Source organism: Thunnus maccoyii, chromosome 6 (genome assembly GCF_910596095.1).
Source record: "Thunnus maccoyii chromosome 6, fThuMac1.1, whole genome shotgun sequence".
In the NCBI taxonomy this organism is placed as follows: Eukaryota; Metazoa; Chordata; class Actinopteri; order Scombriformes; family Scombridae; genus Thunnus; species Thunnus maccoyii.
In genome coordinates, this window is record NC_056538.1 from 21,848,698 (window position 1) to 21,870,951 (window position 22,254).

At 38.9% G+C, this 22,254-nt stretch overlaps 3 protein-coding genes across 3 annotated transcripts; all 3 read left to right on the top strand.

Moving 5' to 3' along the window:
• The first annotated feature begins 536 nt into the window (after window positions 1–536).
• LOC121898627 (extracellular calcium-sensing receptor-like) lies at window positions 537–5,055 on the top strand. Its single transcript, XM_042413883.1, has 9 exons — window positions 537–661; window positions 936–1,230; window positions 1,395–1,481; window positions 1,731–2,000; window positions 2,622–2,828; window positions 2,915–3,190; window positions 3,625–3,852; window positions 3,953–4,076; window positions 4,145–5,055. The coding sequence occupies exons 1-9, from the start codon at window positions 552–554 to the stop codon at window positions 5,053–5,055; spliced, it is 2,508 nt and encodes an 835-aa protein (XP_042269817.1). The 5' UTR covers window positions 537–551.
• A 5,971-nt stretch (window positions 5,056–11,026) lies between these two features.
• LOC121898626 (extracellular calcium-sensing receptor-like) lies at window positions 11,027–15,382 on the top strand. The gene is made up of 9 exons (XM_042413882.1): window positions 11,027–11,204; window positions 11,496–11,790; window positions 11,951–12,037; window positions 12,296–12,565; window positions 13,015–13,221; window positions 13,306–13,572; window positions 13,940–14,167; window positions 14,276–14,399; window positions 14,472–15,382. The coding sequence occupies exons 1-9, from the start codon at window positions 11,095–11,097 to the stop codon at window positions 15,380–15,382; spliced, it is 2,499 nt and encodes an 832-aa protein (XP_042269816.1). The 5' UTR covers window positions 11,027–11,094.
• Window positions 15,383–16,703: 1,321 nt separating this feature from the next.
• LOC121898628 (extracellular calcium-sensing receptor-like) lies at window positions 16,704–21,337 on the top strand. The gene is made up of 9 exons (XM_042413884.1): window positions 16,704–16,828; window positions 17,103–17,397; window positions 17,558–17,644; window positions 18,012–18,281; window positions 18,973–19,179; window positions 19,260–19,526; window positions 19,911–20,138; window positions 20,235–20,358; window positions 20,427–21,337. The coding sequence occupies exons 1-9, from the start codon at window positions 16,719–16,721 to the stop codon at window positions 21,335–21,337; spliced, it is 2,499 nt and encodes an 832-aa protein (XP_042269818.1). The 5' UTR covers window positions 16,704–16,718.
• The last annotated feature ends 917 nt before the right edge of the window (window positions 21,338–22,254 follow it).

The window sequence follows — 22,254 nt, forward strand, 5'->3', positions numbered from 1 at the left end:
GGACCATGTACAGTGTTAAACATAAATGTTACCATGTGATGTATTGTACAAGAATTTTCATCTGCAGCCCCTTCGGCAGGTCACAATTAAAACATATAACGGCACAATAACAATTACTGGACTCTATATCTTGACAGAAATACCTGGCTCCTGTGTCCTGACCAACACCCCACAGGGACAGTCATACCCTCCTAACCAGCCACCTACTTAAACCTATTCTATAGCTACAGTATATTAACACAATTAAATTGATATGTGTAATATGTCCTGCCCCCAAGGCCCATGCGCTGATGCGTGGTGTGAAAGATTAAACAATGACGAAATACATCCAAAAGGGATGACGCAGCGCTGCATATAAAATTAAGCAACCTTGTATGAAGAATAGAAACAGGGGTGAGGGGAGGAAGGCAGTTATGGGGGCTTTTTTTGACACACATTTGTTCTTGTGTGTCTACTTGATCTTGATTTTTTTCTCTTCCTCTTCTTTATTATCTGTGTTTTCCTCTCCTTCCTTATCTTGTAAATTATGGAGACAGTTTCATCTTAATGGGATGCACAAGCCTGGTGATGTGATTCTGGGTGGGCTGTTTGAAGTCCACTACACCTCTGTCTTCCCTGATTGGACATTTAGCTCAGAGCCACGTCAGCCCAGCTGCCAAGGGTAAGTCTAACATACATACAGCAGACAACACAGATATGTGCAAATTATTCTGTTCTGCTCAGAGTATTCACGGCAAGGAAAAAAATGTCACTGTACTGAAATTCTTATGAAATGTAAATAATATATGTTTTCATGACAGTCATTGTGATAGTTTTAAAAGATTAAATTACAACTGTAAAAATATGTCATTATAGCTGTATAATCTGTAATCAACATCAGTCCTCACAATGACATATTAATTTTTAGACATTAATACTGACATTTTGTGTTATAGATTTGACACTCTAGGGTTCAGACATGCTCAGACCATGGCCTTTGCTATTGATGAGATCAACAGAAACTCCAACCTGCTACCTAATGTGACTCTGGGATACAGTCTTTATGACAACTGTGGTGCACTTGTTATTGGATTCAGTGGTGCATTATCACTTGCCAGTGGCCGAGAGGAGCAGTTTCAGCTTCAGGAGAACTGTTTAGGGACCCCTCCAGTCCTGGGGATTGTGGGTGATTCCTTCTCAACATTTACTATCGCCGCCTCCAATGTCTTAGGTTTATACAAAATGCCCATGGTAAGTTTCCTGTCTATTATCTCTTTTGTTGTTGTATTTTTAATGTTCTGTATTTGAATTAATTTCTTTTTTGAATGAGCATTGTTAAAATACACAAATATTTTGTCTGGGTCTGACTTGCATGAGAAGAGTTACTTGTGTGCATTCTGTATGTTTCTTTATAGGTGAGTTATTTTGCCACATGTTCCTGCCTGAGTGATCGGCAACGATTTCCATCCTTCTTTAGAACGATCCCAAGTGATGCTTTTCAGGTGAAACCCTGTTAGCAAAATTGAGAACTACAAAATATGTTTCACAGGCAGTGCAGCAAGCTCATAAAAACAGGTCCCTAATAACAGAAATCTTTTGTTTTCTCTGAAGGAAATTAATTAACTGTGATTGCATTGTGAAATTCATATAATAATATAATGTATTACAAATACAAGTTGCAGTTGTATTTGTTATTTTAAAAGAATATACTTGTCTGTGCACTAATCCCTCCTCTCAATATATCCACTTAGGTGCGTGCTATGATTCAGATTCTAAAACGCTTCCGCTGGACTTGGGTGGGTCTGCTGGTCACCAGTGATGATTATGGACTCCATGTTGCCCAGTCCTTCCAGTCTGACCTGGCTCAATCTGGTGGAGGTTGTTTGGCCTACCTAGAGGTTTTGCCCTGGGACAGTGACCCAAATGAACTTAGGAAGATTGTACATTCGATAAAGACATCAACAGCCCGTGTTGTCATGGTGTTTGCACATGAAGGCCACATGATTCCGTTGATGGAAGAGGTTGGCATTAATATATAATCCATGTTTTTTAGGAAACATAACATGATGAATCATTATGCTCGTTTGTTTGTCTAAACCAAAAGTGACTGACCAAATTCCTGATTATCATCATTTTCTATGAATTAAAACAATCTACAACTCAAGTTTCAGATCCAGTTGATTGTCATTGGGTCAAATTCTTTGACAATGTTTGATAATGTTAACTGTATACTGTATATGTCAAAATTTTGACCTGTAGAAGATTCAGCTAGATAAAATAATTACTTTAAATATTTGAATATATTTGTGGATTTCCATCAGTGTGTAGGTATCAAAGGGCTGTTTTCCAACAATGGCAGGCATAATAAAATTGTTCTAATAATAAGATTAAATCGATCAGGTTACAAAATGAGCTTCAGCCTTGCATTTTACTCATGTTATTATAACTTCTCTCTTTTAACATAAAATGCAGCATGCAGACCCTACATTAAACTGAGATCCTATCTCTTAAAAATGAACTAATATCTGTGATTATATGACTAAAGCCGGACAATAGAATTGTGGTAGACAAATTATTTGTTTCAAGGTACACTGTATTTTTCTGAATATATAATATTATATTTGATATAATGCATTGCACAGGTGGTGAGGCAGAATGTGACAGGCCTGCAGTGGATTGCCAGTGAAGCCTGGACAGCAGCTGCTGTGCTGCAAACACCCCGACTCATGCCGTACCTAGGTGGCACACTGGGCATTGCCATCCGTCGAGGAGAATTACCAGGCTTCAGGGATTTCCTATTAAGAATACGTCCTGGCCAACATGACAGCAATAATTATGAAAATAGCATAGTGAGAGATTAAGCTTACAATTTTATCTGAAATTGCAGGAATAAAATATTTTAATTTCTGTTAATACTGTCTTGGATACATTTCAGGTAAACCAGTTTTGGGAAGACACATTTCAGTGCAGATTTGCACCACCTCCAGCAGGATGGATGGAATCTGGGGGAGCACCATGCACTGGAGATGAGGACCTAGAGAATGTGGATACTGAGTTTTTGGATCTTTCTAATCTCAGGCCTGAGTATAATGTGTACAAGGCTGTGTATGCTCTGGCGTACGCCCTCGATGACATGCTGCAGTGTGTGCCAGGCAGAGGGCCTTTCAGTGGGCACAGCTGTGCCACTTTGCAAAGACTGGAGCCATGGCAGGTGTGATATCAACTTACGCTTCACCTGTTAATGCTTTAAAACAGCTGCTACACCATGAGGTACTTACTGGTTGTAGTCTTGTGAGAACAGAATATTATGGAAAACAAGACACTATTAATAATGATATTTATACTCTGGCTATTAATTTCATGATTTTCTTACAAAATTCTTTTAAATTTCAAATTTTATTTAATCAATTACTTAAGCCCAGCAGTAGACAGATAAAATTAATTCTGATTATGTTTTGTGACAGTGATAATGATATTAAACCATTTAAAAAACATCCCGAGAAATCCTGAATTTCAGGGTGTCTTAGTAGTTAAAATGTAGAAAGTTCAAAATCATCAAAACAGTAGGATAGTAGGATTTTGTTGGAGTCTGTCACACTCGTTATCTATGTAACTATTTTTTTTCTCTCTCTCATCCATTTGCAGCTTGTACATTATTTACAAAAGGTCAACTTCACCACAACATTTGGTGATCAAGTGTCATTTGATGAGAATGGTGATGCTTTACCAGTATATGATATCATGAACTGGCTGTGGCTCCCTGATGGAAGAACAAAAGTTCAGAATGTGGGTGAGGTTAAGAAGTCAGCATTGAAAGGTGAAGAACTCACACTGGATGAAAACAAAATCTTCTGGAACTTTCAACTCAAAGAGGTCAATTCTTTGTTTTCAGATTTGGACTGTAGATCAGTTTTCAATTTTAGCAGTGTATAATAGTATAGAATGACAGATGTATATATTTTTCATCTTACAGCCACCCCGGTCAGTGTGCAGTGAGAGTTGTCCTCCAGGTACCCGCGTTGCAAGAAAGAAGGGCCAACCTGAGTGCTGTTTTGACTGCATTCCTTGTTCTGAGGGAAAGATCAGCAATAATACAGGTGGGTGTTCATTTTTCAATATTTTATTTTTATAATATGTATCTCAACACTTCCCCTATTTTTGTTAGACTCTATGGAGTGCACGAGTTGTCCAGAGGACTTCTGGTCCAACCCCCAGCGTGACCACTGTGTTCCTAAGAAAATTGAGTTCCTCTCCTACCATGAGCCTCTGGGTATCTGCTTGACAACCACATCATTGCTGGGCACATTTATCTGTGTTGTTGTCCTGGGAATCTTTACCCGCCATCACAGCACACCAATGGTACGCGCCAACAATTCAGAACTGAGTTTCTTGCTCTTAATCTCTCTTAAACTATGTTTTCTCTGCTCACTGCTGTTCATTGGCCGTCCCAGACTATGGACATGTCAGCTGAGACATGCAGCATTTGGGATTAGCTTTGTGCTTTGTGTCTCATGTATCCTGGTGAAAACCATGGTGGTTCTGGCTGTGTTCAAGGCCTCCAAACCAGGAAGTGGAGCCACTCTGAAGTGGTTTGGTGCTGTGCAGCAGAGAGGGACAGTTCTGGCTCTTACATCCATCCAGGCAGCAATCTGCACTGCGTGGCTTGTCTCCTCCTCACCAGCTCCTCATAAAAACACTCAATACCACAATGACAAAATTGTTTATGAGTGTGTAGTTGGGTCCACTGTTGGGTTTGCGGTGTTGCTGGGTTATATTGGCTTATTGGCTATCCTCAGCTTCCTGCTAGCATTTCTGGCAAGGAATCTTCCAGACAACTTCAATGAGGCCAAACTCATCACTTTCAGCATGTTGATTTTCTGTGCTGTGTGGGTGGCCTTTGTCCCAGCTTATGTTAACTCCCCAGGCAAATATGCAGACGCAGTGGAGGTATTTGCCATCCTGGCCTCCAGTTTTGGCCTCTTAGTGGCACTGTTTGGACCCAAATGTTACATAATCCTACTGAGACCAGAGAGAAACACAAAGAAAGCAATCATGGGTCGAGGCATCACCAAGTGATAAAAGTAGCACTTCCAGCACAAAATGTATCAATTAATTTGATCCAGTCTATTTTTGCATTCAACAGTGGTCTTTACCAAAAGAAACTGGACACAATAAAGAAAGGTTAAAAAGTAAGTCTTGCTGTTTTTTCTGATCATTTATTCTTACATTCTCTTGGATTTGAAAGAAGAAAAACATTTTGAACTGTGTGAACAATTGCATTCTCACTAGCGATGTTGAACATTAGTGCTGCCAGTCTTCATCTATAATCCAATTCAAATTTCATTCCTTATCATTTTTAATATTCAAATTATATTTGAATTTTTAATGCTCAAATTTAGCCCATTATAAATATTTACTATGAACCTATACACTGTATACACAGGCTTATGCATTGCCAATGCCACTATCAGCATGTGATTGTTAATTTGTTCTGTCCACTAGAGGGCAACATTACCAATAAACAGGTGATGGCTTTCTTGCTAAGTAATAATTAAGCTTAGGCACAAAATGAATAACATTAACTAAAATATAAATATTAAATAATCTTTTATTGTACAGGACCATAGTAATTAAACTATGCACCTAACTGAAATATAAATAAATCCACGTCAGTATGTGCTTACATCAATACATGACGTGTTTTTTGGGTTGGATGATAGCAAACGATAGCACGAGTTGGAGCTCTGGGTCCAAACCCCATACTGCTTTTTTAAATTTTTCCGTTTGTTGATGGAAATCCATAAACTTCCCACACATTGCTTCTTAAATGGCCAGGAGTGTTGATCTCCGTGGGTGCATCACTTTCTGCCACTTCTGATATTGTAAATGTCAGAGGTTAACATTAGCACATTGAATGTGAGATTGTGATTCAGTCAGAGTCAGAAAACTCACTGTTCATCAGATGTGACGAAAGCAATTTATTTTCTCGTGGGTAGGCCAAGATGAGAAGGGTGAGATCTGCTAACGTCAGCCAACACATTTATAAAAATAAAAAAAACACATTCAAATAGTAATTTCAGCATTCGATTAGCATTTTTTTCCTATTAGATTTATTTTTGACTCCAGAAATTTGTTCCAACAGCTAAAGTGAATATAGAAATGTTATACTTGCATTACTGTACACTTGATATAGGCTTGGCTTCAGCATACAACTTTCTTACCTTCAATGACCAAAGTGATTATCCCTAACCCAATTACTATTGTACTAACAAATTGAGGAAGCTGTAACCAACAACAGTGGGAACAGCAGCAACATCAGCTTATACATTTCCAGTGGTAGCACAATGGGAAATACATCTACGCTGAAAAAAAAAACACTACACTTGGTCCTAGGGGAATGACATTGTGGATGAGCCCAACATGCTTATGTTAATAAGTCACTGAAATTAAGTTTAAAACCAGACTGATGAACTGATGAAGTGTCTTAATTGTGGTTCCATATACTGTTTGACTAATTTGCATCAGAGGCTACCAAATTCATATTATCCTTCTCACAATTTTAGTTTGCTTATCGCCTGGTTTTTGAATTACGTATTATCTTCAGGTGCCGGCTTCACAAAGCTTTAATTTGGGCATCACTTACTGTAGTTCAAGTTGCAAAATGTTGTTCTTACCTACAAATGCCACCTAAAGAATATACCTATGGGTTTCAGACAAATGCATGGTTTTAGTATTCTGCTACATTTCAGGTGAGGCACATAGAGTATCGTCATAGTCATAGACTGTATATAAAGATGGACATAGCAAGGTGTGATGTCACTGATTGGTTAGCATTGGAGCCAGTTTGAAGCCCAGAGGTGCTGCTTATGGTCTGCACCATCTTTTCTGTTTGGAGCCAGGACCTTCCAAATAAAGTGGAGGGTGTTGCCTTTCATGCTCCGGAAACACGCCCTCTGACCAAAGTGAATGTGAGCTTATAGTGATGGACAAAGCAGTTCCTTTCAGTGCCCTGAATCACTAGAATCAGTTCATTAAAAGGATTCGTTCAAAAGATTTGTTCACCAAATAATTCAGTGTTTGACCCGAGCTTCAACTACGTAGTCCGACCCACTGTACTAACACAGCTGAACGATGTATATTCCTCATGATCCCCAGCTTCCAGAAGTGCTGTTGCTTTGTCAAACATGCAAAAACTCTGTTTATAAATCTTGATATTTTTATTGAAATGAAAACAAGAAATAGGTGCCGAACAGATGAAAGACTACTAAAAGAAAGTCTGACCACACTGCTATAATGCTCCCAAGGTGTTTACGTTCACCAACAGATCAATGTTTCAATCCAAGCAGGATTGCCAGGATAGAAATAAGAGGGAGGTGGCATGTATTGACTCAGTCTCACTCAGTGAGTCTTTTCCTCTCAGCTGCAGCAGCACTGGTGAGCAGTTTCACGTAAAAAATCAGTGTTTGTCTGACATTGTTCAGCAGGTACAGGACATCCAGGAGGAGTTGCTACCCGAGCTGCTGCTAGTGTTTGCTACATGTTATCTGCTACATGATGCACATTTCCTAATTTGGACATCACTCCCGGAGTTGGGAGTGTTCCCCAGAGATAAAGCTGAGCTACTGACTCACACGCCAAGTGCTCCCAAGGGACTCTCCATAACCTGTTGATTGTGCTCATATGGCTTTGTAAGTGTAAACATGTGAGGAATTAGGCCATAGATTATCTTGCGCTAACTCCCAGCTACATTGGCCTTTAGTTTGGAGAAAAGAATGGCCTCCATGTGAGTGTTTCCCTGGGAACGAATCACGTTCACTCCAAGTGGCAACCTCTGGGGCTGAAAAATTAAGCCAATGTGGAAGTGCCAAAAACTTGCATTTTATCTAATGGCCATCAGGGGCGACTCCACTGGCTGCAAAAAGAAGTCCAATTGTATGGAAGTCTATGAGAAAATAACCCTACTTCTCACTTGATTTATTACCTCAGTAAACAGTTTCCTAATGAGTTTATGGTCTCAATCGCTAGCGAAAATTAGCATTAGCATTAGCATTATCACTGTTAACCATAGATTGTAAATGCGCCATGCTAACCAAGCTAGCAGCTAGCGCTATGGTAAGCTTCACCCTCTCGTCCAAATATGGTAACTTCTGGCTCCAAAAATCGAACATGGCGACGGCCAAATCCAAGATGGCGATGGTCAAATCGCTACACTTGAGGCTTCAAAATGTCAGTTTGCAAACCAATGGGTGATGTCACAGTGACAATGTCCATATTTTTTACAGTCTATGGTTCACTCACAGCAGTACCTGCACGTTTGCTTGCAACTGACTAAGAGCTCAACTGAACTGAGAAATGAACAAATCATTTCATGAAGTGATTCAGGTCACCTCTTTCACCCAAAAAATTTGTTCTTTCAAACAAATCATCTGCGACTGACACAGCACTACTAGCTCACTGGCAACACCTAGTGGTGGACACTTGGGCAAACATCAGCTGCTTCATGCTAAATTTTGCTAACAGGGTAGGCATCATAATCAAGTAACATTAAACCTACCAAAATATTACGACAGTAGTCCGACTCAGTGCAAGTCCCAGAGCTGGGGAGTGCAGCAAGTGAGCCAACCCAGTAAACATTGTTAGAACGGCGACATCATGTCCCTGGCCAAAAATGGTTCTGGTTGGATGCCAAAAACAGCAACATGCACGTGAAATGCGAATCTTTTTAGCAAGATTTTTTAGCAGATGTGTGCACATATTTGGAATATAGATATGCATGTCTAAATGTCAATTTCTCCTTTCTAATGAATATTTTGTCTGATCCAATTTTGATTTAAAAACTGTTATGAGCAGATGGTCACAGGGTGTCGTCCTTTCAACATTCAATAAAGGTCGACCTGGACCTGACTTCAAAAAGTTATACTTCTCAAAGGTTTTACTGTGCAAAACATCTATGAGTGTTTTGTTTGTGTATTTTTCATTCAAAAACTTTTTTCTTTATTCTTTAATAGGTTGAGAGCCAATTGTCTGTCCTCAACAATCAAGCACCCTGATTTTATTCAAGGGTTGTATAGCTGATTGGCCAACGCAGCCTTCAGCCACAGTGACGTTGGGTTGCAGTTCTCCAAAAGTTGACTCTGGATCAACTTTTTTGCTGTAGGCCGGTGCGGCAGCGCTACGGCCAAAATCCCTGCAGCCTAAACACACTACCCCCATTCAAATAAAGGGGAGGACTCACATTTTTGCCACACTGCCTGATTTGGTCTGAATATGGCCTAAATCAGACTGCTCATTTTAAAGTATTTACATTCTCCCATGAGAATGTAATTACTTATATTCTCATGGGAGCCCTTTGGTGAAGCCAAAGATTCAACCCCTACTATGCTTCAATGGGGGCTTAACTCAGTGGCAACTGCTTCGATTCCAACAGCCTTTGCAAGAGCCGCTTCTGCCTCTTTCTCTTGCTATGGTGCACCCAGCTCTGCTTCAAGACGGGCTTTAACTATTTTTATTCCAATCTCTTTTTTAGCAAAAGCTGCCTTGGCTTCTGCATGTGCTCTAGCCAGTGCCACACTAACATGCTGATGAGTTCGGAGATCAATGACTGTTTGAGGCATGCAATTTTACATCCAGGCTCTGCATCATTTTGCACCTTTGACTTCCATCCATAGTTTTGGCTGGCAGAAATCAATGCCAGATACAAAGTCAGTGCACTGAGTGTGAAAAACCTTCCAATCGTAATCATGGCTCTAGATCCAACTTCATTCTCTGAAGAGTGGGTGGCATTTCACTATACTGTTCTTTTTAATGTTGGAATTGAATTAAACTCTTTCTTCGCTACTCCTCCGACGAGTTTTGTTGTTGTTGTTGTTGTGAATTGCAAGACTTTAATGAAGAGAAGGTGAAACTGCAATAAAAATACAAATAAGACTAATAAAAATTATTGATAATCCCTCTCCTACATGGAGGCAAGTCATTACACATACCACCTCAGTTGCAAATATAGTCCTGTAATACAACGACAATAAAAAAAATGTATCTCAATATATACAGAAATTGTTTGTGAACAAAATCTACTCACTGCCAATGCCACAGGAAGGGACATGAAGCAGGGTGACCATAGATTGCCCCACTCAAAACATGTGCTACTCAGAAATAAAGGCAAAAGACTTGCTACATGAATTACTTCACTTCCTGATTACGCACAACAAATAATATGTCAAAGTTACACCACAGAGTGCATTCATGTTTGTACACAACTGAACATATCTGATATCTGTCAAGTTATCATATGCTTAATAACAGTCAGATGCAATAACCCTCAATCAAACAGATGCAGAGTAACAGTGAAAAATGGATGAGAATACAATATACTGAGATATCAAATGTGTAAGTATGCTGCTACCCTCTAGTGGACATTTCAGTAAACTCTGACTGCACAATAGTGGAGTCAATACTCAAAGGCCTGACTTAAGAAATTTTTAAACTTGCTTTGGTGTGCTTGTGTCCCCACAAAGATATGTGGTTATCCTCACTACACAGTAGCTCCTCTGATACATACATGTATCTGCTCAGGTGTTTGCAAGGTGGCAGTTAAATATGCGTTTTATTGTGATGCAGTCAGATTAATCAGATTCATTTTATATATGTATGGAAAGTCTACTTAATGGGACATTTAACAAACTAGCCATACACTGAGTTGATTGTCATGCAACTTTCATACATTACTGTTCTCCACAACCTAATATAGGGTGGGACAGTTGCTAACATGGCTTTGGTGAAATGTTATTAAATGAGCGCACATTAATTCTGCCTCAATACAAAATCGCTTTGAAATGAAATGTATCTTAGGCCCTGCCCCTACTTCTTTTCCTGCCCTAATGGGTGGTACGTGCAAGATTAAACTATACTGCAAGTTGATAAAAAGGGGTGACATAGCGCTAAAACTAAATGACTGGGCTTAGAAAAGGAGTTAACAAGAGGAAAGTCATGTGGGCATTTTTAGATTTACCCTTGCTCATGTACTTCATGTTATTGTCTTCATATGTTTCCTATGCTGTGTCTTCCCCTCTCTATTCCTCCTCCTGCCAGTTACAGGGACAGTTTCATCTCAATGGGATGCACAAGGCTGGAGATGTGGTGGTGGGTGGGCTGTTTCAAGTCCACTTCTTTTCTGTCTTTCCTGACCTGTCTTTTACCTCAGAGCCACAAGAGACTACCTGCCACGGGTGAGACTATTGGAGAAGCAGCAAAAAGCATAACCTTAGGGAAATCAATCCCATATTTGAATGTATTCTTGATCAACATATATTATATAGCGTAGTTACATTGTGCTTTTATACTCTTTCAAACATATTAATTTTTTTCAGTCTTTTTTCAGTTTAAGTATGATAATTATTGCTATTTAACTGACTTAATTGTTTACAAAACATGCTACTTATGCAACATGTACCTCTTTGTATAGATATTATATCATATTGTATTTTTTTAAATATACATTGTGTTATTTTTTATGTTAGTTTTGATGTTCTAGGATTCAGGCAGACCCAGACCATGGCCTTTGCTGTTAATGAGATCAACAGAAACTCCAACCTGCTGCCTAATGTGACTCTGGGATACAGTCTATATGATAACTGTGTCAAACTAGGAATTGGATTCCGTGCAGCATTGTCTTTAGTTAGCGGTCAAGGGGAAGAATTTATTTTAGACAAGAGCTGTGTAGGAGCCCCTCCAGTCCTGGGGGTTGTGGGTGATTCTTCCTCTACACGTACTATTGCTATCTCCACTGTCTTAGGTTTGTACAGAGTGCCAATGGTAAGTTTTATGCCTTACATCTAATAATTTGTTTGGATGATTTTTATTGAATTTCAAAATTTATGTCAATTGTAAACATGGAATAATCAACCTTAAAAAGTTGAAAGAGCCAGTGAAGGCTTTGAATGTGTTTAGGATGTGCAGTCTTTGTCCTTCACAGGTGAGTTATTTTGCCACATGTTCCTGCCTGAGTGACCGGCAAAAGTTTCCATCCTTCTTTAGGACGATCCCAAGTGATGCTTTCCAGGTGAACATTTGTCAGCAAAATGAAAATAGATAAAATATATCATGTGCAGTTAGCATACCTGTATTGCAGTGACACAACTATTCCTCTTGTATATGACCAGTCACATTCTTTGTGTCATGAATGGAGGTGTATAGTCTCAGATAACAAAGCTGAAAGGCAATAGTTGAACCTGGTCCATTGTGGAATCTGTTTAGCAGGTTTTGCACTAAAATGATATTCCAGCCTGTACACTAATCCCTCCACTCTCTATTCAAATAGGTGCGTGCTATGATTCAGATTCTTAAACGGTTTGGCTGGACTTGGGCAGGTCTGTTAGTCAGTGATGATGACTATGGACTCCATGCTGCCCGATCCTTCCAATCTGACCTGGCTCAGTCTGGTGGAGGTTGTCTAGCCTATTTGGAGGTTTTGCCCTGGGGCAATGACCCAGCTGAGCTGAACAGGATCGTGGATATAATGAAAAAATCCACAGCTCGTGTGGTCATCGTATTTGCACATGAGAGTCACATGATTGGCCTCATGGAAGAGGTTTGAGATTTAATTAATTTCGATGAAATCTTTTCTTTTTCCTCTTGGCTAATTTGACCAACCAAGATCCTGTGAATTATCACCTAAATAGATATTCAAAAAGTAAAATAATATAAATAATAAAAGCAGCGATATTTGGTCAATTTGAAAGTTTTAAGTTAAAATAAAATGTTTGCCTATCTGCAACAAATAAATAATTAATTGATTAGGTCACACCTGTTGTTATTTGTTTAAGGTGCTGTTTATAGGGTTTTTGAGTGAGATCACTAAATTAGACAAATTATACTGAACTACATCACTTTGCTCACTATAAAAGTGAATACACAACATTCTGTGGATTAATAAGAAAAGAAACAAACTATGTAAACTGCTTATAATTAAGAAGACTAGACAATACTTTAGAAGCATTGCAGTGTAACCTTATATATTTGGTATGAATCCTTGCACAGGTGGTGAAGCAGAATGTGACAGGCCGTCAGTGGATTGCAAGTGAAGCCTGGACAGCAGCTGCTGTGCTTCAGACCCCTGACCTCATGCCGTACCTGGGTGGCACTCTGGGCATCGCCATCCGTCGCGGAGAAATACCAGGCCTCAGGGATTTCTTACTAAGAGTGCGTCCTGACCTACACCACAACAACAGCTATGAAAATAACTTGGTGAGAGTTGAACCTTCTAATGTGGTATTTTCAAGAACAATATATTATCACTGTGTATAACACATAGTTTTGAATATATTTCAGGTAAATCAGTTTTGGGAACACACATTTCAGTGCAGATTTGCACCACCTCCAGCAGGTTGGGTGGGAGCACTATGCACAGGAGATGAGAACCTAGAGAATGTGGAGACTGAGTTTTTGGATGTGTCTAACCTCAGGCCTGAGTACAATGTGTACAAGGCTGTGTATGCTCTGGCGTACGCCCTTGATGACATGCTGCAGTGTGTGCCAGAGAGAGGGCCTTTCAGCGGGCGCAGCTGTGCTTCTTTGCAAAGACTGGAGCCATGGCAGGTGTGATATCAATTTACACTTCACCTGTTTATGCTTTAAAAGAGCTGCTACACCTTAAAGTAGTGAATGCAGTTGTCTGAGCATAGAATATTAGGGAAAACAAGACATGCAATAATGACATTTGTACATGGCTATTGATTTCATGATGTTCTTACAAAAAATTTTCAAAGTAAATTATTTAAACTCAGCAATAGATGAATAAAATGAATTCTTATTTTGTTTTGTGAGATGGTATTGAACCAATTAGAAAGGACAGCATCCTGAATTTCAGAGTGTCTCAATATATAAATAGTTGCTACGAGTCTGTCACACTCCTTATCTCCGCATTTGTTTTTTAATTTTTTTTCTCTCTCTCATCCATTTGAAGCTTGTACATTATTTACAAAAAGTCAACTTCACCACAACATTTGGTGATCAAGTGTCATTTGATGAGAATGGTGATGCTTTACCAATATATGATATCATGAACTGGCTGTGGCTCCCTGATGGAAGAACAAAAGTTCAGAATGTGGGTGCGGTTAAGAAGTCAGCGTTCAAAGGTGAAGAACTCACACTGGATGAAAACAAAATCTTCTGGAACTTTCAATCCAAAGAGGTCAATTCTGCATTTTCAGACTATTTTCTCTTTTGACAGTAGATCAGTTTTCAGTTTTAGCAGTATAAAGTAGTGTAGAATGACAGATATTTATTTTTGTTCTTAAAGCCACCCCGGTCAGTGTGCAGTGAGAGTTGTCCTCCAGGTACTCGCATGGCCAGAAAGAAGGGTCAGCCTGAGTGCTGTTTTGATTGCATCCCTTGCTCTGAGGGAAAAATCAGCAATAATACAGGTGGGTGTTCATTTTTCAGTTCAGCATTTTGTTTCACAAATATATATCTAACCACTTCCCCTATTTTCCTAGACTCTACGGAGTGCACCAGTTGTCCAGAGGACTTCTGGTCCAACCCTGAGAATGAACTCTGTGTTCCTAAGAAAATTGAGTTCCTCTCCTACCATGAGCCTCTGGGTATCTGCTTGACAACCACATCATTGCTGGGCACATTTATCTGTGCTGTTGTCCTGGGAATCTTCATATATCATCGCAGCACACCCATGGTACGCGCCAACAATTCAGAACTGAGTTTCTTGCTCTTGGTGTCACTGAAGTTATGTTTCCTGTGTTCACTGCTGTTCATCGGCCGTCCCAGACTATGGACATGCCAGTTGAGACATGCAGCATTTGGGATCAGCTTTGTGCTTTGTGTCTCATGTATCCTGGTGAAAACCATGGTAGTTCTGGCTGTTTTCAAGGCCTCCAAACCAGGAGGTGGAGCCAATCTGAAGTGGTTTGGTGCTGTGCAGCAGAGAGGGACAGTTCTGGTTCTTACATCCATCCAGGCAGCAATCTGCACTACGTGGCTTGTCACATCTTCACCAACTCCTCATAAAAACACTCAATACTACAATGACAAAATTGTTTATGAGTGTGTAGTTGGGTCAACTGTTGGTTTTGCAGTGTTACTGGGTTATATTGGCTTACTGGCTATCCTTAGTTTTCTGCTAGCATTTCTGGCAAGGAATCTTCCAGACAACTTTAATGAGGCCAAACTCATCACTTTCAGCATGCTGATTTTCTGTGCTGTGTGGGTGGCCTTTGTCCCTGCTTATATCAACTCACCAGGCAAATATGCAGACGCAGTGGAGGTATTTGCCATCCTGGCCTCCAGTTTTGGCCTCTTGTTGGCACTGTTTGGACCCAAATGTTACATAATCCTACTGAGACCAGAGAGAAACACAAAGAAAGCAATCATGGGTCGAGGCACGACAAAGTGATAAAAATAACAGTTACAATAAAATTAAAAAACATTTGTCTGAACCAATACGTATTTTGAATTATTTCAGTAGTGAGCTGCCAACTCCTATATATAATAAATAATTAATTGTCTTTTAACCTTCAGAGCCTTCTTTTACCTTCTATTTAAATACAGACATCTGAAAAAGAGTAAAGACAGCAGTTACTAGAAGCAATAAAGAGATGTTTTTATGAAAAAAATCATATTGTATTACCTCTTTCTTTTCTTGATCACATTCACTGGGATTTAAAATACTTTGAATGACATTTTCCGCAGTTTCCACTTCATTAAATCCCCTGGAAATCAAACCACTTTTTGTATGACTATTGTAGTAGTTAAAATGGGTTACCTAGAGTGGACTATTCCATTTTTGTGGAAGCTTTGAGCTTTTTTAGCTTTGAGAAAAACAGCAAAATATCACCTGCATATAATAAATTATGATGACTTTTTGTTCCAAAATTTATACACAGCATATTAGTATGAGTTCTAGCTCATGTAAGTGACTCATTTGCATACAACAAGCACTCTCTCCATCTGGAAAATCTTTGAAGGTATTCCATTTACAACAACCCTCATCCTTAGTGTAGAGTAAATAGAATCCTCTAAAACACAAACTTGGTAAGCACTGCAAATAAGTGTTTTTACTTAATACTCAAATGGCTTTTCAGCATGAAGACAAATTACATTTTTTGATGGAGCATGTCTGGCTTGGTGTCATATAATTAATGGTCTCCTAACTAGACAGTCTTTGCTTAATGAAGCCCATTTGGACTAGCTTAACAAGTTGAGGCAAATATATTAAATATACTGTATATTGTCATAAACCAGCTCCAAGCATCACTGTAACTGTATAGTATATGTAGGATGATCCCTTACTTTACTTGCACATAAAGGGTAAGTAATGGAAAGATAATCATGAAGTTATGAGGGACATCCCACAGGGACAGTCAGACCTTCCTAACCAGCCACCTACTTAAACCTATTCTATTGCTACAGTATATTAACACAATTAATTTGACATGTGTAATATGTCCTGCCCCCAAGGCCCATGTGCTGATGCGTGGTGTGAAAGATTAAACGATGACAAAAAGCATCCAAAAGGGATGACGCAGCGCTGCATATAACATTAAGCAGCCTTGTATGAAGAATAGAACAGGGGTGAAGGGAGGAAGGCAGTTATGGGGGCTTTTCTTGACACACATTTGTTCTTGTGTGTCTACTTGATCTTGATTTTTTTCTCTTCCTCTTCTTTATTATCTGTGTTTTCCTCTCCTTCCTTATCTTGTAAATTACGGAGACAGTTTCATCTTAATGGGATGCACAAGCCTGGTGATGTGATTCTGGGTGGGCTGTTTGAAGTCCACTACACCTCTGTCTTCCCTGAGTGGACATTTAGCTCAGAGCCACGTCAGCCCAGCTGCCAAGGGTAAGTCTCACATACATACAGCAGACAACACAGATATGTGCAAATTATTCTGTTCTGCTCAGAGTATTCACGGCAAGGAAAAAAATGTCACTGTGCTGAAATTCATATGAAATGTAAATAATATATGTTTTCATGATAGTCATTATGATAGTTTTAGAAGATTAAAATACAACTGTAAAAATATATCATTATAGCTGTATAATGTGTAATCAACACCAGTTCTCACAATGACATATTAATTTTTAGACATTAATACTGACATTTTGTGTTATAGATTTGACACTCTAGGGTTCAGACATGCTCAGACCATGGCCTTTGCTATTGATGAGATCAACAGAAACTCCAACCTGCTACCTAATGTGACTCTGGGATACAGTCTTTATGACAACTGTGGTGCACTTGTTATTGGATTCAGTGGTGCGTTATCACTTGCCAGTGGCCGAGAGGAGCAGTTTCAGCTTCAGGAGAACTGTTTAGGGACCCCTCCAGTCCTGGGGATTGTGGGTGATTCCTCCTCAACATTTACTATCGCCGCCTCCAATGTGCTCAGTTTATACAAAATGCCCCTTGTAAGTTTCCTGTCTTTGTTATTGTATTTTAATTTACTGTATTTGAATTAGTTTTTTTTTTAGGCCAATGATACACATTGTTAAAATATATAAATATTTTGTCTGGGTCTGACTTGCATGAGATGAGTAACTTGTGTGCATTCTGTATGTTTCTTTATAGGTGAGTCATTTTGCCACATGTTCCTGCCTGAGTGATCGGCAAAAGTTTCCATCCTTCTTTAGAACGATCCCAAGTGATGCTTTTCAGGTGAAACCCTGTTAGCAAAATTGAGAAATATAATATTTGGTAACACTTTCTATGGCATCCATGTCTATAATGCATTATAAACACACTTATAATGCATTATAATCTGCTTATCGCACTGTATAATTATAGTTATAAGCACTCATATCACAAATATTTTTCACAGGCAGTACAGCAAGCTCGTCAAAAAAGAGGTCCCTAATAACAGAAATCTTTTCTTTTCTCTTAATGAAATGAATTAACCGTGATTGCATTGTGAAATTTATATTACAAAAATTTACGTAAGTTACAATAACTGAAGTTGTATTTGTTATTTTAAAAGAATATACTAGTCTGTGCACTAATCCCTCCTCTTAATATATCCACTTAGGTGCGTGCTATGATTCAGATTCTAAAACGCTTCCACTGGACTTGGATGGGTCTGCTGGTCACCAGTGATGACTATGGACTCCATGCTGCCCAGTCATTCCAGTCTGACCTAGCTCAGTATGGTGGAGGTTGTTTGGCCTATCTAGAGGTTTTGCCCTGGGACAATGACCTAAGTGAACTTAGGAGGATTGTACATTTAATAAAGACATCAACAGCTCGAGTTGTCATCGTGTTTGCACATGAGAGCCACATGATTCAACTAATGGAAGAGGTTGGAATTAATATATAATCCATTATTTTGAGAAACATAACACGATGAATCATTATGCTCGTTTGTTCATTTGTTTGTCTAAATCAAAAATCGTTGATGAAATCAAATCAAATAAATTCTGACATTTATCATAATTTTCTATGAACTAAAATAATCTACAACATCGAGTTTAAGATCCAGTTGGATTGTCATTAAGTCAAATTCTTTGACAATGTTTGATAATATTACTCAATACAGTATATGTCATTATATTATATTATGACCTATATTTTGACCTGATTCAGATAGATGAAATAATTACTTTAAATGTTTGAATACATTTGTGAATTTCAATCAGTGGGCATACATCAAAGGGCTTTTTTCCAACAATGACAGGCATAATAAAATTGTTCTCATTATTAGATTAAATTGATCAGGTTACAAAATTAGAACATCTGTTGTAAATTCAGTCTTGCATCTACTCACTTTATTGTTACTACTGTTTTTTTTGTTGTCGTTTTTTTTACATAAAATGCAGCATGCAGACCCTACTTTAACCTGAGATCCTTTCTCTTGAAAATGAACTCATATCTGTGATTATATGACTAAAAAAGCCAGACAATGGAATTGTGGTAGACAAATTGTTTGTTTCAAGATGCACTGTTTCTTTTCCACAAGTCTGAAAATATGTTTTATATGATGCATTGTGCAGGTGGTGAGGCAGAATGTGACAGGCCTGCAGTGGATTGCCAGTGAAGCCTGGACAGCAGCTGCTTTGCTGCAGACCCCCCGACTCATGCCGTACCTGAGTGGCACACTGGGTATTGCCATCCGTCGAGGAGAAATACCAGGCCTCAGGGATTTCCTATTAAAAATACATCCTGACCTACATGACATCAACGATTATGAAAATAGCATGGTGAGAGTTTAAGGTTACAATTTTATCTGAAATTGCAGGAATAAAATATTTAAATTTCTTTTCTTATAAAAACATTCCAGGTAAATCTGTTTTGGGAACACACATTTCAGTGCAGATTTGCACCACCTCCAGCAGGTTGGGTGGGAGCACTATGCACTGGAGATGAGAATCTAGAGAATGTGGAGACTGAGATTTTGGATGTGTCTAACCTCAGGCCTGAGTACAATGTGTACAAGGCTGTGTATGCTCTGGCGTATGCCCTTGATGACATGCTGCAGTGTGTGCCAGGCAGAGGGCCTTTCAGCGGGCGCAGCTGTGCCACTTTACAAAGACTGGAGCCATGGCAGGTGTGATATCAACTTACACTTTACCTTTTTATGCTTTAAAACAGCTGATACACCTTAAGGTAGTGAATGTAGTTTTCTGAGCATAGAATATTAGGGAAAACAATACATTATGTAATAATGATATTTGTACATTTGATATTAATTTCATGATTTTCTTACAAAAATCTTTTAAAGTAAATTATTTTCTTTAGATAATCATTTAAACCCAGCAGTAGACGGATAAAACTAATTCTGCTTTTGTTTTGTGACAGTGATAATGGTATTAAACCAAAAGGACAGCATGCTGAATTTCAGGGTGTCTCAATATAGTTAATAATTATGACGAGTTTGTCACACTCCTTATCGCTGTATCTGGGCTTTTTTCTCTCTCTCAATTATTTGCAGCTTGTACATTATTTACAAAAGGTCAACTTCACCACACCATTTGGTGATCAAGTGTCATTTGATGAGAATGGTGATGCTTTACCAGTATATGATATCATGAACTGGCTGTGGCTCCCTGATGGAAGAACAAAAGTTCAGAATGTGGGTGAGGTTAAGAAGTCAGCGTTCAAAGGTGAAGAACTCACACTGGATGAAAACAAAATCTTCTGGAACTTTCAATTCAAAGAGGTCAATTCTGCGTTTTCATATTAGGACTGTAAATCAGTTTTCAATTTTAGCAGTGTATAATCGTATAGAATGACATATATATTTATCATCTTACAGCCACCCCAGTCAGTGTGCAGTGAGAGTTGTCCTCCAGGTACTCGCATTGCAAGAAAGAAGGGCCAACCTGAGTGCTGTTTTGACTGCATCCCTTGTTCAGATGGAAAGATCAGCAATAATACGGGTGGGTGTTCATTTTTTGATATTTTATTTTTATAATATGTATCTCAACACTTCCCCTATTTTTGTTAGACTCTATGGAGTGTACGAGTTGTCCAGAGGATTTCTGGTCCAGCCCCCAGCGTGACCACTGTGTTCCAAAAAAAATTGAGTTCCTCTCCTACCATGAGCCTCTGGGTATCTGCTTGACAACCACATCATTGCTGGGCACATTTATCTGTGCTGTTGTCCTGGGAATCTTTACCCATCATCGCAGCACACCCATTGTACGTGCCAACAATTCAGAACTGAGTTTCCTGCTCTTAATCTCTCTTAAACTATGTTTCCTGTGCTCTCTTCTGTTCATTGGTAGTCCTAGACTATGGACATGTCAGTTGAGACATGCAGCATTTGGGATCAGCTTTGTGTTGTGTGTCTCATGTATCTTGGTGAAAACCATGGTGGTTCTGGCTGTGTTCAAGGCCTCCAAACCAGGAGGTGGAGCCAGTCTGAAGTGGTTTGGTGCTATGCAGCAGAGAGGGACAGTTCTGGTTCTTACATCCATCCAGGCAGCAATCTGCACTGCTTGGCTTGTCTCCTCCTCACCAGCTCCTTATAAAAACATTCAATACCAAAATGACAAGATAATTTATGAGTGTGTAGTTGGGTCCACTGTTGGGTTTGCAGTGTTGCTTGGTTATATTGGCTTATTGGCTATCCTCAGCTTCCTGCTAGCATTTCTGGCAAGGAATCTTCCAGACAACTTCAATGAAGCTAAGTTCATCACTTTCAGCATGTTGATATTCTGTGCTGTGTGGGTGGCCTTTGTCCCTGCTTATGTCAACTCCCCAGGCAAATATGCAGATGCAGTGGAGGTATTTGCCATCCTGGCCTCCAGTTTTGGTCTCTTAGTGGCACTGTTTGGACCCAAATGTTACATAATCCTGCTGCGCCCAGAGAGAAACACAAAGAAAGCACTCATGGGTAGAGGCACAACCAGGTGATAAAAGTAACAGTTAAAAAAATCATTAGTCTGAACCAATATGTATTTTGAATTAATTTAGTAGTGATCTGCCAACTCCCATATATAACAAACAATTAACTGTCTTTTTAACTTCAGATATGTCTGAACTGTTAATAATAACCAGAGGTTACTAGAAGCAATAAAATGTTTGTATAAAGAGATTCATATGATATTACCTCTTTTTTTTTCTTTCTCACAGTCACTGGGATTTAAAAGATCTGAATGACATTTTCCTCAGTTTTCCACCTCATTAAACCACTTTTTATATGACTATTGTCCTGTAGTTATTCAAATGGGTTACCCAAAAAGGACTGATTAAACTTTGTGCAGTCCTCAATAGATAATATCACATCTTTAGCTTTGAGAAAAACAGCAAAATATCATCTGCATATAATGTTCTTTTTTGACTTTTTTTCCACAAATTTATACACTGAATATTATTGTGAGCTCCAGTTTATGTAAACATCTCATTTGCATACAGAAGCACTCTTTCTTAATAAAGCCCATTTTGACTAGCTTAACAAGTTGAGGCAAATATATTAAATATAGTGTATGTTGTCACAAACCAGCTCCAAGCATGTGACAATTAGGGGATTCAAGTCAAGGTAAAGTGACAAACAAATTTTATTGACAAGGGTAACGCTGTAACTGTACAGTATATGTAGGATTATCCCTTACTTTACTTGCACCTAAAGGGTAAGTAATAGTAAATTAATCATGAAGTTATGAGTGTCTCAGTATGATGTATCACTTTACTTGAGTTTTTCAGTTTCAATTATCTGTCACCATTTTGGCATAGAAAGAAGGGCCCTTGCTGGGCCTACATTACCCAGTATGCCTTGTGGTCTGATAAAGATATCCGAGGGCGATGGCAGATGGAGATGGAGATTTTGAGCC

Bases quoted from the DNA above. Each gene is read 5' to 3' on its own strand.
- LOC121898627 (XM_042413883.1), top strand. From the start codon at position 552: ATGCACAAGCCTGGTGATGTGATTCTGGGTGGGCTGTTTGAAGTCCAC. The intron at 3,853-3,952 runs GTCAATTCTTTG...TTCATCTTACAG, and splicing joins GGAACTTTCAACTCAAAGAG to CCACCCCGGTCAGTGTGCAG. The intron at 4,077-4,144 runs GTGGGTGTTCAT...TATTTTTGTTAG, and splicing joins AAAGATCAGCAATAATACAG to ACTCTATGGAGTGCACGAGT.
- LOC121898626 (XM_042413882.1), top strand. From the start codon at position 11,095: ATGCACAAGGCTGGAGATGTGGTGGTGGGTGGGCTGTTTCAAGTCCAC. The intron at 11,205-11,495 runs GTGAGACTATTG...TTTTTATGTTAG, and splicing joins CAAGAGACTACCTGCCACGG to TTTTGATGTTCTAGGATTCA. The intron at 11,791-11,950 runs GTAAGTTTTATG...TGTCCTTCACAG, and splicing joins GTTTGTACAGAGTGCCAATG to GTGAGTTATTTTGCCACATG.
- LOC121898628 (XM_042413884.1), top strand. From the start codon at position 16,719: ATGCACAAGCCTGGTGATGTGATTCTGGGTGGGCTGTTTGAAGTCCAC. The intron at 17,645-18,011 runs GTGAAACCCTGT...ATATCCACTTAG, and splicing joins TCCCAAGTGATGCTTTTCAG to GTGCGTGCTATGATTCAGAT. The intron at 20,139-20,234 runs GTCAATTCTGCG...ATCATCTTACAG, and splicing joins GGAACTTTCAATTCAAAGAG to CCACCCCAGTCAGTGTGCAG.